The sequence below is a fragment of the Ixodes scapularis genome, unplaced genomic scaffold, assembly GCF_016920785.2.
Source record: "Ixodes scapularis isolate PalLabHiFi unplaced genomic scaffold, ASM1692078v2 ptg003260l_1__unscaffolded, whole genome shotgun sequence".
NCBI classification, from domain to species: domain Eukaryota; kingdom Metazoa; phylum Arthropoda; class Arachnida; order Ixodida; family Ixodidae; genus Ixodes; species Ixodes scapularis.
In genome coordinates this window covers 128,756-155,762 of record NW_024610310.1, presented here as the reverse complement: position 1 = coordinate 155,762, position 27,007 = coordinate 128,756, and the positions used below count along the sequence as shown (strand labels likewise).

Here is a 27,007-nt window from a genome sequence, read left to right as displayed (position 1 = left end):
TGTATATTGAGCCAATTTCGCGGAAAAGTTGATATATAAATCCCACCTCTTTGCACAATTCCCGCAAAGAGTTTTTTTTTTTTTTTTTTTTTTGTTTTACGCGCATTGGTATTGCGAATTCAGAGTTCTCACAATCAGCTAGATTACATATACCATTTGACGCGCAACTTTGACGTTTTGACCCACGAGAAATGCCCATAACACGTCGGGTAAAATGGAAAGATTTGCGGCAAAAGGACATCAATTGTACAAACAAAGATTTAAACCACTAGGTCCAAACCAGGCCAAGTCACGGAGACACAAACATCAAAGCCCAGGCAGATAGATACATCTCAACACACTTGTTTGGGTGCCGCTGAAAATTGAGCTAGCCACAATCCTTCCTTGTACACGTAGCAACACGGCTGGAGCATGGCAAATAAAAACTGCTCATTAAGGGAAGCCTAGAAAGACGTGAGAGAATTTTCTGCAGTGCGTGTATATAAGCCCCCTTACCTTTCAGTATTACTGGACCAAGGCAAAAGAATACAGAACCATGGCTGAATTAGGCAACGTCCATCACACGCTGTAAAAGTCTCACCCATCCACACTGAGCTGCTTCGGGGAAACCGCAGAATTTTACGCTTTTTGAGTCAGTAATGAAAAGTGCAGAAGAGTTTGGCAACAGCAGTGCCTCCTCGAAGGGGCAACACCACCTATGGCTACATAGTTACGGTGCTTTACAAAAAATGGAGAGTGGCACATAAAAAAGTGAAAGCCGTTTACAACTCCCTGTAACACCGAATTAGACCGCAGCTCTTGAGGAGGAGGAGGGAAGGGTAATGGGGGGTGAAGTGACCTGGGGGGGTCACGTGACGTTGGGGGGTCACGTGACGATGCCGATGATGTCATCAGTGACGTCACTGATGACGTCATCAGTGACGATGACGATGCGGACTCCGATGACGTCATCAGCGATGATGACGATGACGATGCGGATGTCGGTGACGTCACTGATGACGTCATCTGTGATAAAAAAAAAGTGAAACCGTTTACAACTCCCTGTAACACCGAATTAGAGCGCAGCTCTTGAGGAGGAGGGAAGGGTACTGGGGGGGGGGGTGAAGTGACCTGGGGGGGTCACGTGACCTTGGGGGGTCGCGTGACGATGCCGATGATGTCATCAGTGACGTCACTGATGACGTCATCAGTGACGATGACGATGCGGACTCCGATGACGTCATCAGCGATGATGACGATGACGATGCGGATGTCGGTGACGTTATCAGTGACGGCACTGATGACGTCATCTGTGATGATGACGATGACAATGCGGATGCCCCCGAAGTCACGTGACACCCCCATGTCACGTGACTACCCCCAGGGTCACGTGACCTGGGGGTGCCACGTGACTTCGGGGGGCGGGTCACGTGACCTCGGGGGGTCACGTGACTTCAGGGGGTCACGTGACTTTGAGTGTCACGTGACCTTGGGGGTCACGTGACGTTGGGATAACCTTGGGGGGCCACGTGACCTTGGGATGACCTTGGTTACGCCGATGCCGACGCCGACGGCGACGCCGACGCCGCTCAAGCCGGGAACAGGCCCCTAAGCGGTGCGCTCTAAAAAAAAGTGAAAGCTGCTTACAACTCCCTGTAACGCCGAATTAGAGCGCAGCTCTTGAGGAGGAGGAGGGAAGGGCACGGGGGGGGCTAAACTAACCAAGGGGGGGTCACGTGACCTTGGGGGTCACGTGACCCCCAATGCCGATGATATCATCACTGAGGTCACTGATGACGTCATCATTGACGATCACGATGCGGGTACCGATGACGTCATTAGTGACGTCACTGATGACTTCTCCAGTGATGATGACGATGACGATGCGAATGTCGGTGACGTCATCAGTGACGTCCTGATGACGTCATCAGTGATGATGACGATGACGATGCGGGTGTCGGTAACGTCATCAGTGATGATGACGATGATGATGCGGATGCCGGTGACGTCATCAGTGATGATGACGATGACGATGCGGATGCCGGTGACGTCATCAGTGACGATGACGATGACGATGTGGATGCCGGTGACGACATCAGTGACGTCACTGATAACGTCATCAGTGATGATGACGATGACGATGCGGATGTCGGTAACGTCATCAGTGATGATGACGATGACGATGCGGATGCCGGTGACGTCATCAGTGATGATGACGATGACGATGTGGATGCCGGGGACGTCATCAGTGATGATGACGATGACGATGTGGATGCCGGTGACGTCATCAGTGACGATGACGTCATTGGGGGTCACGCGACATCGGCGGGGGTCACGTGACCTCAGGGGAGACGTGACTTCGGGGAGTCACGTGACTTCGGGGGGTCACATGACCTCGGGGGGTCACGTGACCTCGGGGGGTCACGTGACCTCGGGGGGTCACGTGCCCCCCTCGAGGTCACGTGACCCCGGTGGGGGCTCGCGCGGTGCATTATGGGACATTTCCCATGATGCACCGAGGTCACGTGACCTCGGGGGGGGGTCACGTGCCCCCCCACGAGGTCACGTGACCCCGGTGGGGGGCTCGCGCGGTGCATTATGGGACATTTCCCATGATGCACCGCGCGGTTACGCCGACGGCGACGCCAACGGCGACGGCGACGCCGACGGCGACGCCGACGCCGCTCAAGCCGGAAACGGGCCCCTAAGAGCTGCGCTCTAAAATTGTGTCACACTGTGAAAAAAAAAAAAAACTGAAACCCGTTTACAACCCCCTGTAACACCGAATTAGAGCGCAGCTCTTGAGGAGGAGGAGGGAAGGGTACGGGGGTGAAGTGACCTGGGGGGGTCACGTGACCTTGGGGGGTCACGTGACGATGCCGATGATGTCATCAGTGACGTCACTGATGACGTCATCCGTGATGATGACGATGGCGATGCGGATGCCAGTGACGTCATCAGTAACGTCACTGATGACGTCATCAGTGATGATGACGATGACGATGCGGATAACGGTGACGTCATCAGTGACGCGTCTTCTTCTGGAACGCCGTGGCTGCAGTTGGCAAGAGTGAGCAATCTTTCTAAAAAAAGCCTCAGCAATCTTTGAAAAAAAGCCAACGGGCAAGTAAAGATTTCTTGGAAGGTACACAGACATTTGTAAAGCATCCCGAGCTCAGTGTTCGTGGTGCCGCCCACGTCACGAAGCAACGCTGCCTCAACCCGCGTCGACGGCACGCCGTGCACGGATGCACGCATGTGCGCACCTAACAAGGAAGTTGCACAAGAGCCTGCTCCTTGCGATTGACAAGGCACCCGACTCGGCACGACGCCATGTAATTGATAACGTAATTTCAGGCTAACCCGCAACCCCAGCGCCACTGATGACGTCATCAGTGACGATGAGGATGCGGACTCCGATGACGTCGTCAGCGATGATGACGATGACGATGCGGATGTCGATGACGTCATCAGTGGCGTCACTGATGACGTAATCCGCGATGATGACGATGACGATGCGGATGCCGGTGACGTCATCAGTGACGTAACTGATGACGTCATCAGTGATGATGACGATGACGATGTGGATGCCGGTGACGTCACCAGTTACGATGACATCATCGGGGAGGTCACGTGACCTCGCCGAGGGGGTCACGTGACCCTGGGGGTGGTCACATGACCTCGGGGGGTCACGTGACCTCGGGGGGTCACGTGACCTTGGGGGTCACGTGACCTTGGGGGCCACGTGACCTTGGGATGACCTTGGGGTGTCGCGTGTCCTTGAGGTGACCTTGGTTAGGCCGACGCCGCTCAAGCCGGGAACGGGCCCCTAAGAGCTGCGCTCTAAAAACAAAGCATCCTAAGCCTTTGCCAGCACCTCTGAGCCAAAATAAAACCAGTGACCCCTGAAGATCAGCTGTGCCCCTAGCTGAGTGGCTATAGTGTCCGACTGCCACTGCAGATACAGGTTTCAGCCCCACCAGGGCCCGTTTTCTCGAACGCGAACCGTGGTTTAAAGTTAACTATTGTCCCTAGAAGGGGGAATTCCAGATCACGTTACTGGGAGAGCAGGGGCGCCGAGAGAGGAGCAGTACCTAGAAGCAAAATGGCCGCGGCGTCTCTTAATGAGGGCTAATAGTTCTGCTTGGTTCTGCTGAACATTCGTTTCGATCTGGCTGTTATATTAATGAGTCGCCATCAACCTATTAGCACGTCAAGAAAAGCGATAGTTCAGAGGGACTACTAAACTAACCCACTTCAGCATTCCGCGAACGCATCACTCTTCAGCAGCCCGGGACCCAAGACCTATGACGGTACATAAGCCTCGAAAGTGTTTTTATGGTGAGTAAAAAAAATGTTTTGCGAACGAGTGTTGGTACATATTTATACTAAGACGTTTAATTTGTTACACTATGCACGCCAACTCGTGAGCAGCGATTACTTTGCGGAGAAAGGGGGTTATCCTCAATAAAGTCTTCGTTCCGGGTGAACAGCTGAGACAAAAAACAGGTACTGTTTTTTTTTTGTTCACAGGGCGCCGACAGTATGCCGACAGCATTGAGGTTTCTACATATCCCCGGTGGCCAGCAATTCAACGGTGACGAGAAGTTTAGCTTCTCGTCACCGGTGAATCGGTTGGGCAAACGGAAGAGAGGGCAAACAGTTGAGATCAACAGGAATCGCAGAAACGTGCGTCGCAAGGAACGAAAACGAGACTACAGCACCGGCGCCTGCCAGACTGGAAGAAACACGGGAAACTTATGCGTTGTTTATGGCTAAACATATTGAAGGAAATGTTTCTTACATTTTCGAATATTCGTCGACAAACTCTAGCATAGTAGCTAAAATTTCTTCGTACCATCGGAAGCAAATAAATTGGTCAAGTACAACATTACTATATTTTGACCTAAATGTAAACATTTCGGCGGAACTTTGTTCTTATATTTTGACTTAAAATACCATACTAGATCGATGACAACCAGTGGAAAAAGAGGATAAACAAAATGGCTGACTTGTTCCACCGATAGATGGCGCATCTTATTGCCCAATCAAAAGCAATTATTGTTGTTCTATATCCAGCCGTTTATTACAGTACCTAGGTACTTTTCCGTTCCTAGGCACCGTGGTTTACCAAAATGGGTTTACCATCGCTTCGAGAAAACCGGCCCAGGGGCTCCCACTTTATACATACCGTAATATCTTGAGTCATCGCCCATCCGCCAACACGTCTCACCCCACTTACTGATTTTCAAATAAAACAAAAAAACACCCACTGATTCCCCGCCCCTACAAATAACCCAACGCAAACTCCGCGATCATTCGTACCACTCGAGCGATGCAGCCTAAGGCCCGACAGTTCAAGGACGCACGTGACAAACTTAAACGAAGGAGTTGGGAGAAAAAAGGGAGTCGGAAAGATAACGCAAGCAGTAACCCATTCGGGGACCGAGATGTCAGCAAACGCTCCATATCCTGGATTGTCACCGAGGACTGTAAGGTTCGTCTCCGCTGAAATAGTGTCACCCCAAACCCGCTTCTTCTCCTGGAACGCCGTGGCTGCAGTTGGCAAGAGTGAGCAATCTTTCGAAAAAAAGCCTCAGCAATCTTTGAAAAAAAGCCAACGGGCACGTAAAGATTTCTTGGAAGGTACACAGACATTTGTAAAGCATCCCGAGCTCAGTGTTCGTGGTGCCGCCCACGTCACGAAGCAACGCTGCCTCAACCCGCGTCGACGGCACGCCGTGCACGGATGCACGCATGTGCGCACCTAACAATGAAGTTGCACAAGAGCCTGCTCCTTGCGATTGACAAGGCACCCGACTCGGCACGACGCCATGTAATTGATAACGTAATTTCAGGCTATCCCGCAACCCCAGCGCCACTCTTAGTCACTTCTTTCGCCCGCTGGCTCGCTCTATCGTTAAGCCTGGTAGGCTTTCCTTTGTTCAATTCTTTTTTTACTAATGAAGGGAACATTGCAGTGTTAGAAGCATGCTTTCACGGAACAAACGTTGGTATCGCGCGAATGCAAGCAACAGACTTTGTGGTAGTATAAAACATTCTTTTATGAGCATTTGTTTGCATAAAATTATGAAACTAATTCGAGTTTCAAGTTTAATATATCGCTTGTACAGTTGCACAACGTACGTACAAAAAAAACTTTTTGTGCTTCCACACCGAGACAAAGCCCCCCCCCCCCTTTTCACAGCGGAGCCGTTAAGGGCTACTTTCCCCAGGATTGTGTCCGGTACCAAACAAATGTCAACACAACACTCTGGTTGCCGCCGGCGCTCATAGATGGCAGCAACCTTTCAAGCCTTTCCGCTCCGGCTTGCCGACTTGCGGCCGGCCATTACTTCATTCCCAGCATAGTACAGCTTCACTGGTTTTCCTTCTTCACCAGAGTGGACAGGCTGAAAGTTTTTTTATGAATTTAATGCGGCAGGGGGATCACGGTAATCGCCTGTAACACCCCAGAGTGTCACTCGTTCATGACGCTAGCTACAATGCTCATTCGTGACAATTTTCTCATAGAAAATGTCGCATAAAACACATTCTGCGATAGAACCGACGTATAGGGTTGTGCAAATATTGAACTTTTGTAATAGTCGCTTCAAATAGTACGCTATTAAATATTCGCTTCATGGTAAACTGCGACAATCGTTTTCTTTTTTTTTTTTTTAAGTGCCAATCGCAGAAGGTTAGTCGCATAGAGTGTGCTTCTATCCAAGCACTGGTCTACCCCGAAAAAGCAACACCTATACTCCGTTTGACTTTATTGTGGACCGCAGAGAACGCGACGTGCCAACGAAGCCAATCCGATGCCGGTGTGAGAGTCACGTGATTTTAGGAAGTTGCGCGGCGGCAAAACGGCGCGCCATAGAGATCATACGGCGCCGCACCGCGCCCCTACCAAGTCACGTGATATCTTCGCATCGCTGGATTGGCTTAGATGGCTTGTAGCGTCCACTTCGGTGCAACATAGGGTGAAACTGAGTATAGAAAGATCGCTTCTGCGGGTGCTGCTTTTCCGCAGTACACTGAGGCCCGGTAAGAAGCGCACTCAACGGGGCTCTGCAGTCAACGCTTCCTAAAGAATTAATATTGCAGTTGCATGCTTAGAAGAGAAGCAACCTTTCCGAACGGGAGGGTGTAGTGCATTTCAGAAGAAGCATAAAATTTGCGATACGAGACCCCCTAACTCCTGGGCGGTTAATTAGCCTCCCCAGATGCGATTGATGGTCACGTTCCATCGGGGCCAATTGGGGGAACGGACCGCCTAAATAACTCCAGCGCTACCAAAACAATTTTTGCTAAGACCAATGCTCTCAATCAACCACTCCTTCCCCTTGCCCTTTCCAAAAGGAACGAGCTTCCATCATCTGTAGTGACCATCAACGATTCAACAGCATTCCTAAATGCTCTTCATATCCATCTTGAGTGAGAGCCCTCAGTTGTAGTTCTACTTGGTGTAATTCTGCATTCTTGCATTTATTTGTTTCGCCTCCCAGCCCAGAGATGAAACTTGGGCGCCTCCCAACAAGCTGAGAGGGATTCCCCTATGTAATAAAAGGGGGCAAATGGGGAGGAAACCAGTTAACTTAGCCAGGAAGCATAACTAAACTTCAGAAAGAAAACGAGAAGGGCGGACAACCACAAGCTTCCGATTTAGAGAAGTCGCTAAATTTAGCGCGTTTTCGGTAGTTCTAACAACAATTCTATCTCTTTAGAGTCATGGCAACTTTTTTTTTTTTGGAGTTAGGTAAATTGTTATTACTAAAGCTACGTTGACAAGTAGTCGCTAAGAAGGCTCATAAACATAAACCTTGTATTCAAAAAGTAAAAAGAAAGATAAAATAGGTCAGTTGGATAGCTCTGGCTGTCACTCATTTTTATTCATCCTATTGGTAATGAAAGGTTGCATTGGTTGATGCAGAGCCATTCTCAAACCTCAAACCACTTTAGAACCACGCCCTTTGTCACGGTTTATCTAGCTGGTGTTTAAAAAATCCTTCGTGCATGTCGCAAAAAAAAAGAAAGAAGGAACTCAGCGTTTTAAAGTTAGCAGCTTTGTCCGATAACCCCCCTGAGGATGAAAGTGCATTGGGGAGGAGATCAGACCATGGTCCCCCAAACTTTAGAACTACACGGCTAGGGACAAAAAATAAAATGACTCGGTGTTCGGCTGGAGTTGGTGTTCTCCAGTGAGGGGGACCCCTTGTTACCCCGCTGCCCTGCATGAACAATGCAGCATGCACGGTGCCGAGCTTAGCACAAAAGCCCAAGTGGGTCAAGCCCGCATTCTCCGACGACTGCTTTCGGGATAGATCAGTTATTGTTAGTTGAGGATGACATGCACATGCCCACAAGGCGTGTGGGCATGTGAACAGACCTTCGGTTCGGTAAACACCAAGGTGGGGGGACAACAAATGGGTCAGAGCGCCCCCTCTAGTTCAATCTCCTCACCCATAAAACAGGGGTATGATGCCAATGCTGTCTTGCAATGTTTTGTTTCTTGACCAGGATCTTCTTGCCTATTATGTTCACGCCCTCTCGCCTTGAGCCACTCAAGATGTTGGCGAGTGCTTTGGGAATGGGAGGGCTGCCGTTACATAAAATATTGTTACAAATAAAAAAAGGAAAAAAATTCACGCGTCTTATTCAGTTGAACACAAAAAAATAAAAATACCAAAAGAAGTCATCACTCGGCGACCTCTCGCTAAAACTGGGGACTTATAGGCTGTATCCTGGCAACATCGCTCCAAAAAAGCTAACTGCACTGGACGAAGTCCTCTCCTACCCGGGTCACAAACAACGAAGGCAAGGAATTCAGGGCTGCGTTTTTGAAGCCGCTCAGCCTAGCCACGTCAGCGTAGGCCTAGTGTTGCATCAGTTGCGTTCTGTAGTGTATGTTTAGTACCGTAGTGCATGTGTTTGCTAGCGTATTGTGTCGCATTGAGTGTGTGTTCCTTCGATGGAGCAGAAGTTTACTACCTCGAAGGAACCAAAGTCGGTGTCTGCCTGGTCGATGAACGAACCATGCGAATTTAACAGTAGGAACAGTAAAGGGATAAAATTAACTGTGGCTATTACGCAAAAGTATATGCTAGGCAGAGATGTCCTGAATTCATCTTTTCAGATTGAAGAAAGGATAATTATGCATAGCCGGGCTTCTCTATGCGGAGGGCAAGTTCGTCTGCTTCTTGCCAGGGGGTAGCGGTGACGTCAAAACGCCGAGCCCTGATTGGCTGATCGTGACCCCCTATCCGAGCGTCGTCTCCTCCTTTGCAACGTCGTCTGCGTCTGTCTTATCTTTCCTGCGGCTTTCGGAAGTGCAGATGCCAGATTCACGAAACGAGCTTACGCCAAAATGTGCGCAAGACAAAACTTAAGAGCAAATTCGTATTCACGAAACGAAATTTTCGTAAGTTCTGCGCAGGTTACGACGAAATCCTACGGCAGCTCCGAAGCTGTCTTACACACTTCTTACGACCAAATCAGCATGGCCGACAGCGTCGCGGTAGCGACGACCCACGGACGTTTATTTTTCTATGTGCGCTTCTCACGCGTCCCGACTTCAAGCAGCAAGAAAAAAGTAAAAAGTACTTGAAACAGACCACAATGAACAAGAACGCTGGATCCACAAACACCCAAGAAAAGCCCCAACGGCCACGATTCCACCGAACGCGACCAAGCGAGCTTCGGCAGTTAGGCCTAGCAAGCCCTCCGCGACTCGGCGACCGTCTGCCACGACCGGCTGGCGTGCTGAATGGAATATGCCCGCGCGACCCTTGTGAACCCTTCCCGTATTATACTTTGATTGCTGACCTCAGTTTTAGATTAAGAGGTCACTTTCTTCCTCTTGTTATCGCCTTGTTTCCCGAGGCAACGGTGAATCTCGCCGGCGAAAAAGCGGTGAATCTCTGACAGACGCAGGAAAGGTAAAGCAGCCATCGCTTTGACTAGCAGACGTAAAGCAGACGACGTTAACTGCGCCATCCTGCTGAAACCGTTAAAGAGTGAGGAGTCTCGCCGCACACGAAAGGAGGGAAAAAGTATTTGGGAGGGAACTTGCGGACACGAACCACCTTCACCTCTCGGTTCTTAGAAAACAAACCTCGGCGCCTCGAAACACCTCGCCAGTGAGTCCTTTGACTCCCCCCCTTGATGCGTGTCTGCTAATTGTTAGACAAAAACAACGTACCGCTCGAGTTATTTCGTCTGCCCGCTCTGAAAGGCGAAGTCGAGCTCGCTCGACTTCCGAAAGTCGCAGGAAAGGTAAGACAGACGCAGACGATGTTGCGAGCAGACGACGTTGCAAAGGAGCAGACGACGCTCAGATAGGGGGTCGCGACCAGCCAATCAGGGCTCGGCGTTCTGACGTTACCGCTACTTCCTTTCTCATGCGCAGAAGACGAAAATGAGCCCACTTGCGAGGCGTATAGGTTTGTCATCCCAACGAAGGCATCGGACTGAGGCCAAAGTTCATAAACAGAGTTGGATGAAAACGGACTTGCAAGTGGACCAAGCTTGAGAACGACCTTCCCGTGTTCAACTGGGATTTCCTTTAAGCATGCTTCTCCTTTTGTCCTTCTCTCGGAGGACTACCGTGTATTCTCAGGTTCAGCACCAACTCGCCCGACTATCGGCGCTGCCCAGCTTGGAGCAACTATTCCATAATCATTTAGAAAATATTCGGTCAAAACCACTATATGCCAGAAACTTAAAGTCCACTATTTGAGCATGCCTGGGCATAAGATTATCTAATATTCCAGCGATATTTGAATACAGTGTATAGAATATTGCTACCGCAGATTCCCCAGAGGAGTTTATTGAGGTCAACATTGTTCCAAGACACCACGCTCAATGATCCCAGACCGTGGTGCACCGTCCATGTCTCACCTTTTCAGAAACTGTCCGGCGAGGCACGGCATACGACATTCTCAGACATCTGTATCATCCTCAAACGAACGGTTGAGTTGAGAAATACAACCGTACACTTACCGATATCTTGGCCACCTATGTAAACTCCATGCATACTAATTGGGCGGCAAGTTTATCCAGCAGGCAATGTTTGCACTGAACACATCGCAGCAAGAAACTATAAAAGAAGTACCGTTCAGAGTCTTACACGGTCGTGACGCAACGCTGCCTTTGAGACAAGCCTTGAGCTAAACGGGACACAAAGTTGCACGGACACTCGGCGCGCTTCACTCCAGGAAATTCGTAGACAGGGACGGGATGCCATTCGGCCAAGTCGGGAAGAAACTGGCAATATGTCAGAAGCTGGTGACCCTAATATGCCCGAGTTTCAAATTGGAGTTCTGGCAAGACGGACCTGGCAGTCTGTCAGGAGAGCTGCTCCTTCCCCGATTGCCTTATCGAATCTAGAAACGGAGGGGGCCTGTCGCCTGCTACCTCGAGGACATTACTGACAAAAGACCTGGCACACTCGCTGCTTTCTTGAGCACGTAACGCATCTAAAACTCGCACGAGCGCGCCAAGAGTTCCGTAAAGAATGTGGACAACTTTTGCGGACGGAACTACGATCACATTAACTTTTTTATTGAAAGAGAAACTTTGTTTCTTCCTTATAAAGGGGCACTCAAGTGGTTTTTAAGTTTGTGTTTTTGATGATGGCAACTGAATCTAGACGCCCTAAGTATCTCTAATAACCAGAAAATATAGTCATACGGTGATTATTTCTTTAATAAAAATGTAATTGAAGGCCGCCAAACTTCGGATCCATCCGAAAGCGAAACCACTTTCATTGGTCACTGCTCGCATATCAAAACGATCTCGGGCTAATGGCGTTGAACGACGTTCCGTCGCGCAGTGATTCCGAGGTAGCCGCACCGGCCGAACCTCTTTGACATTCGAGCTTCGATCATGGCGGAGTTCTCTACGCTCGAGGACCTGACGCCGTTAGAGGTTGAAATTCTTCGGCGGACAGCCGACCTGGGGATGATTTCCTATGACGCCACTCCAACGAGCGATGTGGACGATAGCAGCGCTTCGGAGTTGTGTTCGGGTTCCGAGGACGACGAAACGCAGACCTTTTCGGGCGTTCTTCGATTTGCGGTTGGGGCAAGTCGTAACCAAACCAACGTTTGGCATTGCAGCGTAACCTCTGGTACATGATGTCAAACGATGTCGCCACGCTGACTTTCGCCTCGGAAGGACAGGGGGAAGGCTGGTTCGGACATGTGCAACGAGCGCGTCAACTACGACTGCGTCCGTTGCAACCGCAGCGACCGGAACGACGGCTCTGTGCCGCATGCACACACACCTGCAACCACTGTAACAGGCGCAACAGGTCGTCAGCACGGCGACCGCTTCTACGCCGCCGTCAGCTGTGTCAGCGGCGCCTCTAAAAAGGGGACGCACTGCCACTCAATGCCGTAGCAGAATATAGACACAGTGTTCGATAGCCTAAAGCTTTATTATTATTATTTTTTTCATGATAGACTTGCAGGGTACAGTGGATGAAAAAAAGAAAAGAAAAAGATGCAGTACGTCGTCTTGGACGATCACGACTCTAATACACGACTTTGACAATAGTACAAATATCGCCACACGCCTTTCCTACAATTATAAAAGATGATGTAATCTTTGCAGCGATATAGCAACGCAGAAATACGATTTCGTGATCAGATAGACGTCGCGAGCGTTCAGGATTGCTAACACTAATCACTTTTCTCCGGTGATTAAAACGTGTGAAAATTCTCATCCTTTGTGCGGTACGCACCAGTAATACCTTCAAATTTAGCACATGCATGAAATTCTCCAAATAAGAAATCCAAACGATGTTCGAGGACACAAATGCTTAGAAATCATCACTGTAGTCGAAGTAAACAAACACGACGACACGGGCGTTTCTGCCAACTTGAGATTGCCGCCACGACATAGGCGCACGAGTAGGTGGATCTTCCCTTCTAGTACGTGCTGGGTTAGCATAGCAACACACGACAAAAAATCACAGTCAAGGATAGCGCTTTTACGCGGAACGATAAACTTTCACCACGCCGTCCACGTCGACGATCACCACCGGCGCCATGTTTGCAGATAGAAGGAGCCGGCCCGCGACCGGCACGACCGGCATACAACGCGCGCAACCAGTTCTCCTCGACCTGTGATCGGTCTGTCGTTGCGGTTGTTTTCAACGCAGCGGGGAAAGTGGGCTCGCTCCAACTCCTTGCGTCGTGAACGACACATACGTGCGTCCCTCCGTCGCTATGACAACTGACGTTTGCAGACCTTTGCAACGGTCGTTTCGGTTGTTCCAGTCGTTGCGGTCGCTACGGACGCACGTGTGTGAACGGGCCTGGAGACACAAAGGCACTTCCCGAAAACCCGGAGGGAAAGAGTTCACGACACGTTCGCTTCCGCGCATCTTGAAGAAACGGGAAATTCACCCCCCACGGAAGAAGGCAAGGAGAAAACGTAGACGCTTGTTTGTGAAACGATAATTGCAGTATCACATATTCTAAGCTAGAAATATTTTACGTCTTGTGAAATTATCATGCGCAACATATCTAAATGAACTGAAAATTGTTTCTTTAGCGAAACTTCACAAAGACCACCAAAATTTTCAAACATACGATAATTTCTTTGCTCGGCGCAGGAACGTATTTTATTCCCGCGTGATTATTAAGCGGTTCTGCCTTGTAAAACTGAAAATACTCATTCACCGACACTTCCTTAACGCCATCGCATCAAAAAGTAGCTTCCCCAAAAACCACTTGAGTGCCCCTTTAAGGGTGCTATGAGGATAAAGAAAGGAGGAGGAAGACGACCGGAAGTGAGAACAGGATGGATTGACTAAGTAACTGAGGAGAATTATCATTACAATATGTACCGTATTTACTCGTATAATGAACCCCCCACAAAAGTCATCAATATTTTAACTTTTCTTTTCCCCTCCCGTAATCAATGCACCCCCAACTTTGGGATCCGCGAGTCTCGAATTGCGTTTAATTTAGCGAGCCACCAAGCCAGTTTTTTTTTTTTTGCCGTCAAGCGGTCAGGCTGAGTCAAGCCAAGCCAAGCCGCTCTCGTAAAGGCCGCGAGTGCGTAGTTGCGGTCCTTACGAGTGTGGCGCACACTCGACGAAGCTTGGGTCGAGGAATTGCCGAACCCCGGTAATTCTTCACCTATCGGATGCATTCATGTCAACAAATAAGCAGTCGTGTGTGGTCCGCTTTCAGACAGTGAAATCGTGAAAGTGGTTAGGCCTAATATCAGATACTCTGGGTATTTATATTACAAAAAGACAACATATTAAGAAGCATTTCTCATGTTACGCTGGATTATCCAGTGAACATTGTTTTCAATCCACTTGGAGTAATGAAAATTTTTGATTTGTACGAATGTTGATTATGTTAGAAATATATGGTAGAAAAAAATCAATCTCAGGATTATCTCTAAGACTTAGCAAACCCAACAAAAAAGGTATATGCATATCCAACGCGAACTGTAAACCATGGGAAGTACCATTGTTTAGGACTACTTACGGACAATACACTACATCATACACCCTTCCGACTACACTGAATCAGTTCAGTAGGAAAAATAGAGAACTTAACAAGCTGTCAGTGAGCAGCTTAAGGGAATCAATCATTCTCATTTAAAAACCAAACCTAATAGAAGCCAAGTGTGGAGGTACTCATCTCAAACCAAAATGAATAGAAGAAAAGTGTTACTTTTGGGGGGTTAAAGTTGCTCTGTCTCCTAATGCAAGTCTGTTCAAACTGAATTTGCATTCTATAATGACATTAATCAATTTTTCTCTCGTGTTCTCTCATGTTTTCACTTTTTTCCTAATCATGCGTAAATACTTTGGTGCCTGCGTGTCAACTGCTATTCAGGTGGCTCGGGACTAGTCAAGCCATGTGGCAGCTTTTTTTTTCCTTTCCACCTTCCAACCACAAACTGATAGTAAACTGATAGTATTTAGTTGTTGATTTAAATGCATTTATTTAATCCGTAACAAAATGGCACAGTAAGGTACACGCTGCGCTGTAGGCTGAGAGTGTCTGGTAGCCAGTCCATGAATGAAACTTGATCCGTGCGGGCGGGCTTTGGCGGGCGGACTTCGTACAAGTTCTTATATGCGTAATCGCGGATTACACCTTAGTGTGCCCGCCGGATACTAGCAATATATATCGCCTAAGAACGGTCGCCTTGCTTTTCGTGCTGAGTGAGCTTCGTAGGGCGCTTTTCTTTTGGCAAAAGGAACCCCGAAAACGCCCTAAAAGGGTTTGCAATTTATAAATCATGGTTACTGTGGTGCGCCCACGACCAGCCGTGGGTGCGCCACCATCACTGGAGACGTGCCACAGTACATTGCCGTGTCATATGGGCACCTGATATGACATTTGCACAAAGTGTGTAAATGCAAATATTTTACCCCGTGCAATGAACGCCCCCCCCCCCCCCCCTCCCAGATATGTGTCAATTGTTCGGGAAAAAAAAGTGTGTTCACTATGCGAGTGAATACGGTACCCACGAAAAAATGGCATACCAATCAAATATTTAACCATTCTTCGATAGAGAGAATCTAGGTTGATCTTTGAAGTTACCTGCTTGTACTCCATGAGCTCCAGCTGCAGGTCTTGCACTTCCCGCCTGAGCAGGGAAATAGTCTGGCTCGACTTGTCCTGGTTCACCGTGATCTTGTTCTTGATGTCCTTCGCACGGTTGGCGTACCGCAGCGTGTTCAGGGTCTCCATGAAGTCCCGGTCACACGGCGACACGCACGCTATCATCAGGGTGCGGCTGCAGGGTTTACAAATGGCTTCCACACAAGCGTTCCAAGGTACACTATCAAACACACAAATGGTCTTTGCCATTGAAATCAATTCAGAGCCCTTCTTTGCTGTTCGGAGTATCTCTTTTTCAACTATTAAAAAAAAACTAATTTACAAAATTTCTGATTTAACTAACATATTCTAATTCCCCCACAGATTCCCATTGGGGCTCGACGCTTTTATGAACTCAAAATACCCGCATAAATGTGACCGCCGGCCCGATTTAATTAAGCAATCCCGAAAAAAAAATGTGTTTGTTTAAACTGCGTCTTTGTTGCTGGCATGTGAGCAATAAGACTGCAGGAGGAAAAAACAAACTAGCTTTTCCTAGTCCATTCTACCAGATGGCACTTCGAGGCACTTCATTTGTTCACCCTTCTGTGGGGCCTAGGCAACATCGACGGTCCAGCTCTTGTGGAGCATGCATGCTCGGCATCGGAAAGAGACACTTGTCCCTACCCTCTTGGGAAATACCCTTTCAGGTCTTTTTTTGCCTCTCTGCTAGGTCTCATGCTTTGCCCATGACATTGCCATGTCAGAAAAAAACCTTCGTTTTCCCTGGAGCTCCTTCACCAACTGAACTCCTACGTGAGCCCTTCGGGATTCAGGTGTCAGCGAAGCTCTCTGCATGCCGCATTTCTGATTCCAAAGAGTTCCCCATTTTACCGAGGAATTTGCGGCCCCCCCCCCTCTCTGGTTTATTAGGCCGAGTTTTAACTGAAAAGGTGATGGAAGCGGCATCCCACTTTTTGTAGCAGACGTTGTACAAGGCAAAATGTTGAGGCAGCCATCGACTTTTCTTGAGCCAACGTGTATCGGCACACCGCTCAAAAATTAAATGACGACTGCAATCTTCGATAATAATTAAGGGTTCATGTCCGATACTGATTACATTTTGTAATTAGAGTAAATATAAATAAACGTAAATGTACAATATTGACCGGCTACATCAATATCATTTATGTAAAATTCTAGAAAGGCTAGTATATCCAATGTTTATGAAACCACAAAACTCGAGAACCTAATATCATAATGTGCATTCCTTCCAGAACATAAAAAGTAAGGTATATCAAAACAGTTTGTAAAAGAAAAAGAAATATAAACTGAACATTTCATTCCGTTACCGTAACTAATAAAATCCCTGCTTTCCCCCGGTGCATGTCCCCTTAAGCAGGCAGCTTTGCACTGGCGTGCTCGGAGAAAGGCTGAAGTGGCAGGGCATCTCCGTTTCTAAACAGCAGTTTGCCTAAAAGTCTGCCAACATATATCGAAATGAACAAGGTGGGCATTGTTTCATTTGTAGTTGTTTTCCATGCAATAAAACAGCTTTCGTGTTTAGCGTGCAACACTGCTAGCGTGAACGAGGCAGTGCTGCCTTTTCCCCTTTGCAATGAAGGGCTGTCGTGAAAACGATCCACATAGTCAAAGATGGTCACCTCGGCCATTGACCTAACAAGGAAAAACTTTGATGCAGGTCTTTTTGAAGCAGACGTTGTCTTTGTGCTTCCACGGTGACAAGATGTACATTTCTGGGGAAACAAATTCCAGCTGCGATTTATTAACTTACTGACATTTAATCGACATTACATGCGAGTATCGAAATACAAAAGTATTGAATTCTGTATTTGATGCAATGTCAAATATTTGCGAGAGAGCTGACCTGTTCCCGCCCAGCGAGTCTTGGAGTAGCCTGGTCAGCTTCGAGTCCCGGTACGGGACGTGGGAGATCTTGCCGGAGGCGTCGCCCAGTGCGGAGATGACGTTCCCCAGATCCAGCTGAAATGCCCAACTTGTTTGCAGTCGTGCACGTGCCAAGTGGCAGGAATACCCAAAACGTGCTCGTGGGCCAACCCAATGGCCACACTAGGGGCAAAAAGCTTCACAGGGTCTTCCTCAATCAACGTTTAACCGGGTCTCTCCGAGCCGTAGAGCTGCGTCCCAACTACACAAATGGAGCTAGTTTTCTCGCGGGTTGTCAATGTAGTTACTACAGCTGAACTCCTCAAGAACGAAATTCTCGGCAAACGTCCATAGAGTTCAATACATTTGCACCCTATCAACAGCGAAGAGCTTTTAAAAAAGCAGTCCCACATCAACAAAAGTTTCAGGTAGTGATCTGCAACAGTTTTTCGGGACATGAGCCAGTTGGAAACCCAGAAGTATAAGAAGGGAGCAGCACACTCATCCGACAAGTCAGGCACATACATTTTCAACAAGCATCGGCGCGGCCATTGCTGTTTGCATTCAGTCGAACAATTATAACAAAGGCGACGAGATTTTTTTTTTGGTTGTTGAAAACTGTTTTGCCAGCCCATCTGCTGGCAACTACGTAGGTATCCGACGTTTCACACAACGACACCGCCGGCCGCCCGCTGCCATTTAGCCGTCTGCCGCGTGCACTCAGAGATCGCTCACTCCTTGTTTACTACCTTTTATGTGGCCTGTCGGAAAGATGCCGCCTCCCGTTAAAAAGCGCGAGTTTTGACGCTTCAGGAGAAGTCTGCAATCATAGCCGAAGTTGCGAAAGGCGGAAAAAAGTCCGATATTGCGGAGGACTTCAGCACCCAGTGCAGCTCATTTTCTACGATTCTGAAATCAGAGGACAGCATCATGGAACGTAATAGGTGCGCTTTCTCGTCCATTTTCGCAACAGCAAAATTCTAGCGAGAACAAAAAAAATTTACTTTCCCGGTTGTTTTGTTATTGCGGGGTTCAACTGTAGTAGCAACAATTCCTATCGTATCTTATTGGCTGCAGAACGCTAGAGCCTTTTTCGGGCCAAACCAGACAAATCTAGGGAGTTGAGGAAACGGCAACAGAGCCAACATTGCATAAAGTAACTGTGGAACATTCACGCTCCAAAAGCCTACTTTGTGCAGGGGTGATGCCATACTCCCCTCCCACCGCAGATAATGCTACGAGCCATCAGAGCCAATGCAGGGCGAGCGTCACATTTGGGAAAGTGCATGGTTAGGCGTTTCCAGAGCTCCAATGATTGCTGGTAGCAACATTTATCCTAAGCTGAAACTGGGCACATTTACCAGAGTGGCTGCGCATCATTAGAGGAGCCGAAATGCGCGCATGTTGCTTTGGCATTCGGTGTTCGAATAAATCGCTTTAAAAAAAGACACCGTTTTTGAACAATAGAGGGCAACTATTCGAAATGTACAGGGTGTTCTCCCCTGTACATTTCAGATGTCTTTTTTTTTTAAACTGCCAAAGTAAACCACGCATCGCCGAACCCTCATTTTCCGCCCAAGTTTCGGCAAGAACACGTATCTTATTCAAAACTTGTGTTTTTCAAAAAATTTCGATGGGAACAATGGGTCCTCCCGTAGAATACCGTGCATCCATTCATTCCACGTTTAGCGCCCCCACCCAAATTTACAAGATCTGAGGAAATACGCGCAGTACACTGATATGTAAAGTATATGACCGGACAAGGGCCCATCCCCTATTTTTTCACATTACAGCAAACTTTTTTTTAGTTCGACCTCAGTTGATTCGACTTTTCGTTTAATTCGATCGTGCTCAAAAGTCCCGGCGAGCGCCCATACATTTCTATAAGAGGAAAAGTTGGATAGTTTGAACTCGGGAAGACACCGCATCGGATAAAGAAGACTTACGTACCTACTGTTTCAACTATTCATGACTAATTTTGTTCTTCTGCTACTTCAATGTTACGTGACCTTGTTTTATTTTTCTTATCATCCTGGGTAGCCAAACTCGTGGAGCAAAACATTCTTCGCTTTTTGACGTAGCGGGGGGAGTGACCAAAAGAACGCCGCAAAGTTTCCTCCTTCCTGCGCGCGCTCAACTTCGCAACTTTTGACGAAAAATCCCCCGCGATCCCTAGGCGGTGCACGAGAGCACGAGACAGCGCGGGGAGGCGGGCGTTCACGCCGCTCGCTGTACGTCGTCTTTGGGCTCTCTAGCGCCGACAATCCCGTCATGCCTCGCCCAGGCGAGGAGCGAGAGCAGACGACGAGAGTTCGTCTGCTACGATGAGGCATTCGCACAGCGGAACTGAAAGAAAAAGTTCGTTTTCTGCTCGAAATCGCGTCCCGCGGGCCACAAACTCAAACGCGAGCTTGAATTGTAAGCGTCTGATATTTCACGAAGAAAGGAATCGACGGCCCGTCTTTTATTTGCGAAATTTGAGTCGTTTTGTAGCCGTACAGACGCTGAAACCTACCAGTGTGTAATGAAAGGCCCAGGACAACCACAGGGGCCGCGAGATCTAGCATCATTTGTGTATGGGTGAAAAGTGCAACATTTTTCGACAAAGCTCCCACAGCAAAAACCTGCGACGGATTCACTCAGCGTCCGGGAAGGCTAAACATGGAGACGTTGCCCGAGACTCAAGCAAAGTCATATTTGAACGGCAGCTATCTCGCCCCGTCATATTTTGTTTTGAGAAAGCTCTCGTTCTCAATGCCAGGGAAATAAAAAGACTTACGAAACGTATTGCTAGCTCTTCCAAAGAACTAGATTTAAGTCGTATCCTTTCAGTTATTCACTCATAATATTATGCTTAAAACGAAGCAAGCTCTTGCGCGTACAGTGCCATCAATTTCCTCAAGCGTATGCTGTTTTTGTAGTCAACTGGTTTCGGAAACTTACGCCGTCTGTAGATATCTCTGACTGCCGAGTTGCTTAAGTGGAAGTCATCGCAAATGTAAGTCCCACGTTGCAGCAACCAACGTTTAAACGATGGCAGCGACTGCACTCTCGCATTCCCACCCATCACGTCGAACAAAAAGGCGCTAGTTTCGGTTTGAGGTCGGTACTTTTCTACAATATCTATGGCGACAGCATCAGTCTGCACTGGGTGCATTCGGCAAGTTCGTTCGGAGCCTGTTCTCCGTGCAGCACTCGGCGGGTGTAATGCATTAGAACTCTCACAGTGCAAATCTGTATCGCGAATTGGGAGCCCGTCACTGGCCTCACCGGCGGCCATTGCTTGACGACAGGCAATATGCCGCGTCCTGTCTACTTCTCCCTATGTTTTCGTCCTTGTTGCTTTGGCCTTTTACATCATGAGGCAATACACGCAAGTCTAAGGGAGAAACACGTGAAAATTGGAAGCTTGTACGCGGTGCTCGAGGGCGAGCATTTTATGACGTGCTGCGATGATTATGTCGGGTTCTTGGAGATCAAATAGACATTCGTCAAGCGTTTGAACATCGATTAAAAAAAAAATTGGCCGGAGCACGATTGACTTTACCGACGTCGCTTGCTTCGGTTGCTAAATAAATGGCACGTCGAGCGACTGAACGGCACGCTCCGAGTTTCAGTTTGTCACGGGAGCCCTCACAGGAGTTCAAAGAAAAAGCTCCCACCATGAAGCACTATGTACAAGCGGTCAAAACGATGCAAAATCCCCAGTAAAGGCATTCTAACTTATCGTTTGCTGAGCTTTGATGACTCCGAAATCACGGATGACTCCACAATAACTCTCGGTAGCCCTTGTCTCATTAAACACATAACAGTTAACGCCCAACAAAGTAGTCCTGGACCCTCAACCACACAACATTTAGTTAAACAAGATTGGTATTCTAACGCGTTTAATATTCTTGCCCACAATATTAACTGTTATTTGCGGAAACATGATAGAAGTTTCATGGTAGAGAACAATTTACTAACGTAATAAAATTGAGCTGTGTCAAGCGATGACTGCCGGTGGTGCCGCTCGACCCCAGAATACAGGCCTCTATCCACGATCTAGCCTCCTAAGAAATCAGTGGTGCCAGTGCTATTATACATAAATCGTTTATTTGCATTGGTACTCCCATACCTGCCGGATGTAGGGACGAGGCGCAAAACCGTACATCCGGCCAATATTGAAGCCGGTTTTCGAACGATATTGCCTCGACACTCGCCAAGAAGCAACGTGCTGTTTCGGCGATTCGTTTGTGTAATTTATTTGTTCAGTCATATTAATGGGTCCCGGGCCACTGTGTACACCCCAAAAAAGAAATGTACTGTGGTAATTACACCTTGAGGAGAAGCAGTCACGTAGCCAGATTTTCGGTTAAAGGGGGGGGGGGGGGGCGCCGATGACGAAGTGCTCTATTGGGGGAGGGAGGAGAGGAGGCCCCAGCAAAATGGAAAATTTCGGGGGGGGGGGGGGAGGGGGCGGGAAGGCCAGGCCTTATGCCCCCCCCCCCCCCCTCCCCTTGGCTGCGTGCCTGACGAGAAGGGGTATTGTAGTTTTACATCTTTATAAAAAGGTGTAGGCATTATCGTACGTTTTAAGAAACGTGTTTAAAAAATCACACATTTTTAAAGGTGTGAAGTTTACATTTTTTTTATAAGGTCCATCGCTACACTTATTAGGGTGTTAGTTATGGGACACCCCACTTACATGTTTAAAGGTGGGAAAATGCTTAATGCGTATATACCTCTAACGGAAGACAATCTCTTTCATGTGATTACATCGCGTGCCGATGAAACGATCTGTCGATGACACGTCGTTCGATGAATTGATTTGACCGCCAATGAGTGACGACTGCCAGTAGAATTTGGGGGAAATAATTCTGCCGGCTGCTGGGAGACTCGACCTTACCCAAGAATTACCCCGGTTCTTGTTTGTTTTCCAACATTCTGAATTGTATACCAGCTTATTAGTACCTCTTCGGATATTACAGAAAAAAATAAAATAAAAAAAAAGCGATGGCAGCCGCAAAAACTCTGACAGCCCGGTTCACAGTCATGTGGGAGACTGACAGGTGCTCGTCAGTCGCCACCATGCCCTGAAAGCTACCGGTTCCGAAGAACCGGAGCGCGCAGAAAACTTGTTGTTCCACAGTCCGAGGCGGCGAACGAAGCTCGTCACAGAGTCAAGGCACAACGGCTTTGGATAGCCGGTACTGTCGCCGAAAGTCGTCGTCGGGGAGTTGAAAGGCGTCCCCAGTGGTCTCAGTAGCGACGCCGACGGTGGCGGAAGATAAGCTCGGCCGCAGCGTACGGCACCGCCATCTTGACAAAGTTTAACTTCGCCTCGATCCGAAGCGAAGATCTCGAGCTGAAACCGCGGCTCTCGCAAAGTTTGGAAACGTCACTTTGACGTCAGCGACAACTTCGACAAACGAGGTTTCTTGTTAACACGAACTTTGGAGGGATTTTGAGCGTCAGCCGGTCGCCTAGGGACAATTTGCAAAGCATTAATTTTAGCTTGGCGTAGGGATGTAGGGACAAATGGGCGCTACGTCATCGGCGAAGCCGCTCAATCAGCGGGCTCCTCGCGCCCCTCACGCGCCGCACGCGCGCCTCGATGAACTTTGCTTCGAATGATTGACACCTCGCTCGGCGCGACGTCAGCGGCGCGAGAGTCCAATTAGCGCGTTCCGCAACTTTCGGACACAAAGTTGTGCTTGACGAGTTTAGCGACCCTGGTAAAGTGTTTTCTATGCTTGTTGTCCGAGCTGCTGCCATGTATAAGGGAAACCCAGTCAAGCTGCTTTTAGCAGCTTTATGGCTCGGGACCCCTCCAGTATTTCTGAAGAAATAAAGTTTATTGTATTGTATTGTATAATTCGTCCCGAGCGAATGCACGCGGGCTCACCATTGCTCGGCACCACCGCAGAAAAACCACCAACGTACGGCGAAACACTGACCCTTTGCTGCAAGAACGTGCGCAAGTATGCGTCTGCTCTTCTACGCCGTTGAGATGGACCTTAGCGAATGACACGAGTCAGTGCAACCAACCTGGCGTGGAGTAGCGCGGAGAACATGGCAGATGGTCGGGTGCACATGACCCAGCGCGCACTCTTGCTCTCAAAGCGTTTTTCTGTAGCATCGTGTGCGCTCCATCTTGCGCACCAGAAAGCGGGAGTTCTCTTTTCCTTTTTTCTTCTTTTTCTTTTTTGGTCGCCGACGGTCTGGCCGTTCGGCGCCAAAGTCAGCTCAAAGCTATTTCAGCGCGCGCTCTCAAAGTGCGCTTCTCTGTAGCATCGTGTCAGTCCATTTTGCACGTCAAAAAACGCAAATTCTCTTTTTTTTTTGTTGTTGTTGTTGAGTTGACTTTGGTTTGGCGGCAGTCTGCTCGTAAAACTTACTTTTTTCGTTTTATTATTATTTTTTTTTTGTAGCGCGCGATTTTTTGGGGAAATGACGTTTAGCGTTTAGTTACGCTGCTCACCAAAGCATGCTTTTGGACGCGCGTTTTAAGCGCAGACGGCAGCAGACCATTCGTGAGTACTTTGGACAATAAAAGAAAGTTTGATTTTAACCGTTTTTCTGTCCTTTTTTTAATTTGATCATTCGGATGATTCGACCATATTTCAAGGTCCCGTCGAGGTCGAATTAACGAAAGTTTACTGTATCTCCAAATTTTGAGTGGGCCCTTGCCCTTTTTTTAGACATGAGGAAGATACACAGAAAGGGGGGACGGACAACGAAGACTTCCAACTAGCAACATTTATTTATTTTACAGTATTTTTGCCCATTTTAAGTGGAAGGTCAGGACCACTACGACAGCAGCTAGGATTCTGCTTTGTGTAGTGGTTAGGTATCAAGTCTTAATTCGCGTATTTTACAGTATTTGCTAGTTTAATTCCCTCTCTAAACGCAATAAAAAAATAAAGACCTTTAAAATTTTGCTGTTCCTCATATCTGTAAAGGATGAGAGGAACATCTGACACTTCTAGGCGAGTTAACTATTTAAAAAGACCTAGAAACCTCGAGTGATTCGTGTTAATGAATGAATCTCAATCATTATTTATATCCAATCTGAATTCCTCGCAGAGGTCGTGCTTGACCGTGAACAAGCACAACCTTCTGAACTACCAAGTGGAATCAGAGTGGAGCCCCCAGCAAGTAATGAGTTGCGTCTGCCCATCCTTTTTCCTCCCCTCGCTCCAGGGTTACCACGTCTCCCCCAAACATATTTGGGTATGGACTCCATGGAAAAAAATGCATTTTTTTTTCCAAATGGATTTTTAAACAACAATAGGTTTCGGTTCCAGTAAGAAAAATACCAGTGTGTAATTCCAATTGCGAGTTCCAGAACACAACTGGTTTCCACAAATTGGTTCCAATTGGCTATCCAATTGGTCTCAATGCAGCTGGGAACGCTCTTTGTGTGCCCTCCCTCCTTGATGTTAGAGTGGAATACAGGGTTGCAGAAATCCCCAAGTGCCCGCAGTTGCTGGCTTTTGTTACCCTCCAGGTCCACACTGTGCCCACTGCCGTATTCCATTTCAAGTGCAACCTTTAGTGGGCTACAATTCTTTGCACACGTTGGTGAGAGTGAGTCAAATGAGTGTAGCTGCCAGCAGCGGGGACACCCTGGGCGACTCCGTGCTTCTCACCCACCCAGGTTGCAGGGACCCCTTAGGGACAGCCAAAGGGAACTCCATCCATTGGGGAGGACGAAAGGGGGCAACAACTATTGAATTTCCACAAACATAAGGTGAGTTTTTCCTTGGAATTACGTGTTCCAAAACGCACCTTGTGTTCTATTCGGAGTTCAGCCAAGAGGCGCAAAGTGAGAATGGAGAAAGCCATCCCTCCGGCAGGAGATGGGGTGGGAAAAGAAGTGGGGCTGTGGGAGGAGATTTATTAGCTGTTGGTCCACGTTAAGGGGCGAGTAGGAAACATAAAAAGTATTTTTATTGCTTGCTTTTGTGTTTGCACAGCACGTGCACGCCGCAGAAACGAAGCAATGTGGGCACTGGCCAATTCAATACAGGTCAACAGAAGCCAAGCCAAGACCACCCACCATGTTTACGCAATCGTGCAACACTAGGTGTTTGTTTATGTGGAGGGACCAGAACAAGAATTGTTATCGGGTTCAGCAGTATTTTTTCTGCGTTTTTCAGTTTCTGCTCCAGAGTGGCCTGGTGTCGGTGCTTCTGCTTTGTGCCTTGCTATTGTGGGCTGCTGAGGAGCTCATGTCAAAGAAAAAGGAACTACCAGACAAGCCGTGGTGCCCTGCTGCTGCTTATTTACGTAGTCGCCAAGTGGATTGTAAACGGAAGGTCATGAGGCAGTCGGGATGAGTGCAGTCAAAACATTAACTGATATTTCTTCTATATCCATTGCCTTTGCACTTCTGCTATGCCCCGGAGTGCGGGAAATTTACACGGCCCTCGGCTTGCGTTATAATAGTAATAATTTTTTTCTTTTAATATGAGGGCATAAAAACTTGTCCTCGCATTATAATCCTGCAAATATGGTAATTGGGTGCAAACCAAGCATTCAGATACAGAATCATTAACTTTACCCACTCAATAGCTTTAAAATTGTTCCTTCACTTGATTAAGGGGACCCTAAGAAAGGTTCTTGGGGTCCCACGACCTGAGAACTCTTCCCAACTCCAGACCGCTGCTCACCCGCTCGCGGACAAACGGAGGAACCACAGGAGCGGGGACGGCAGGGAGTGTCCGCCTTCATGCACCAAGCCGTTTTAACGAAAAAAAGTGACCGCGTTTAAATAGCAATTCTTGCGTTCTGCTCGAAACAGCACTGCACAAAGGGGCCGGGATGCTTAGTTTCATTAGGGACTTTTTGTATATCGCATACGCTGGGAATTTCTGGTCGGTCTTGTGCATGGCCGCCAGTTCAATCTGTGTTCAACGTAATGACAAACCCTCCCACTAGTAATGTAGAGCTCTAGCGCATAACAAAAGTCTATTCTTTGCCCCAAGTAGGAGAAATCTGGTCGCGCAATGGTATGTCGAGCAATAGATTGATTGACTGATTGGGGTTTTTTTTGGCGCATCAGCAACTAAGGCTATATTGCGCCAAGCTTAGACTATTGCAATTCGGGTTAAAGAAGAGGAAAGAGCTATAGTAGCGAAATATATGATAAAGCCATGAACATGAATGTGTATAAGTGTAAACAATATGACAATGAGTTTAGGATTGAAAGTAAAATCACAGTCGGTGTAGAAGGCCGATATCTGTGAGGAAATTAAAAACACAACTATGTGGAATGAGCGGTTCGTCACCTAGTAGTAGGGCAAGGTGTAGTGGAATGTGTTCTTTATAAAGCAGTGAGTAGTGTTTATACCGGCATTGGTCATACATAGGGCATTCAATGAGTATGTGCATAATACTTAGAAGTTGGTTGCAGTGCACACATTCAGGGGCATCCTCCCCGCTCAAGAGGTGTCCATGTGTGAGACGAGTATGACCGATTCGTAGCCTACACAGTATGACTTCATAAAAGCGCTCCCGATGTCGGGCGCTCTCCCACTCGCCTAGAAGAGGTT

At 47.9% G+C, this 27,007-nt stretch overlaps 1 protein-coding gene across 1 annotated transcript in view; it reads right to left on the bottom strand.

Moving 5' to 3' along the window:
* LOC121834692 (kinesin-like protein KIF21B) overlaps window positions 1-27,007 on the bottom strand; it is a 116,550-nt gene that overhangs the window by 31,052 nt on the left and 58,491 nt on the right. Inside the window, exons 9-10 of the mRNA XM_042288420.1 lie at window positions 17,449-17,564; window positions 15,561-15,756 (exon numbers count right to left, since the gene is read on the bottom strand). Of these exons, the coding sequence (XP_042144354.1) occupies window positions 15,561-15,756; window positions 17,449-17,564 (312 nt within the window). The remainder of the gene's footprint in view (window positions 1-15,560; window positions 15,757-17,448; window positions 17,565-27,007) is intronic.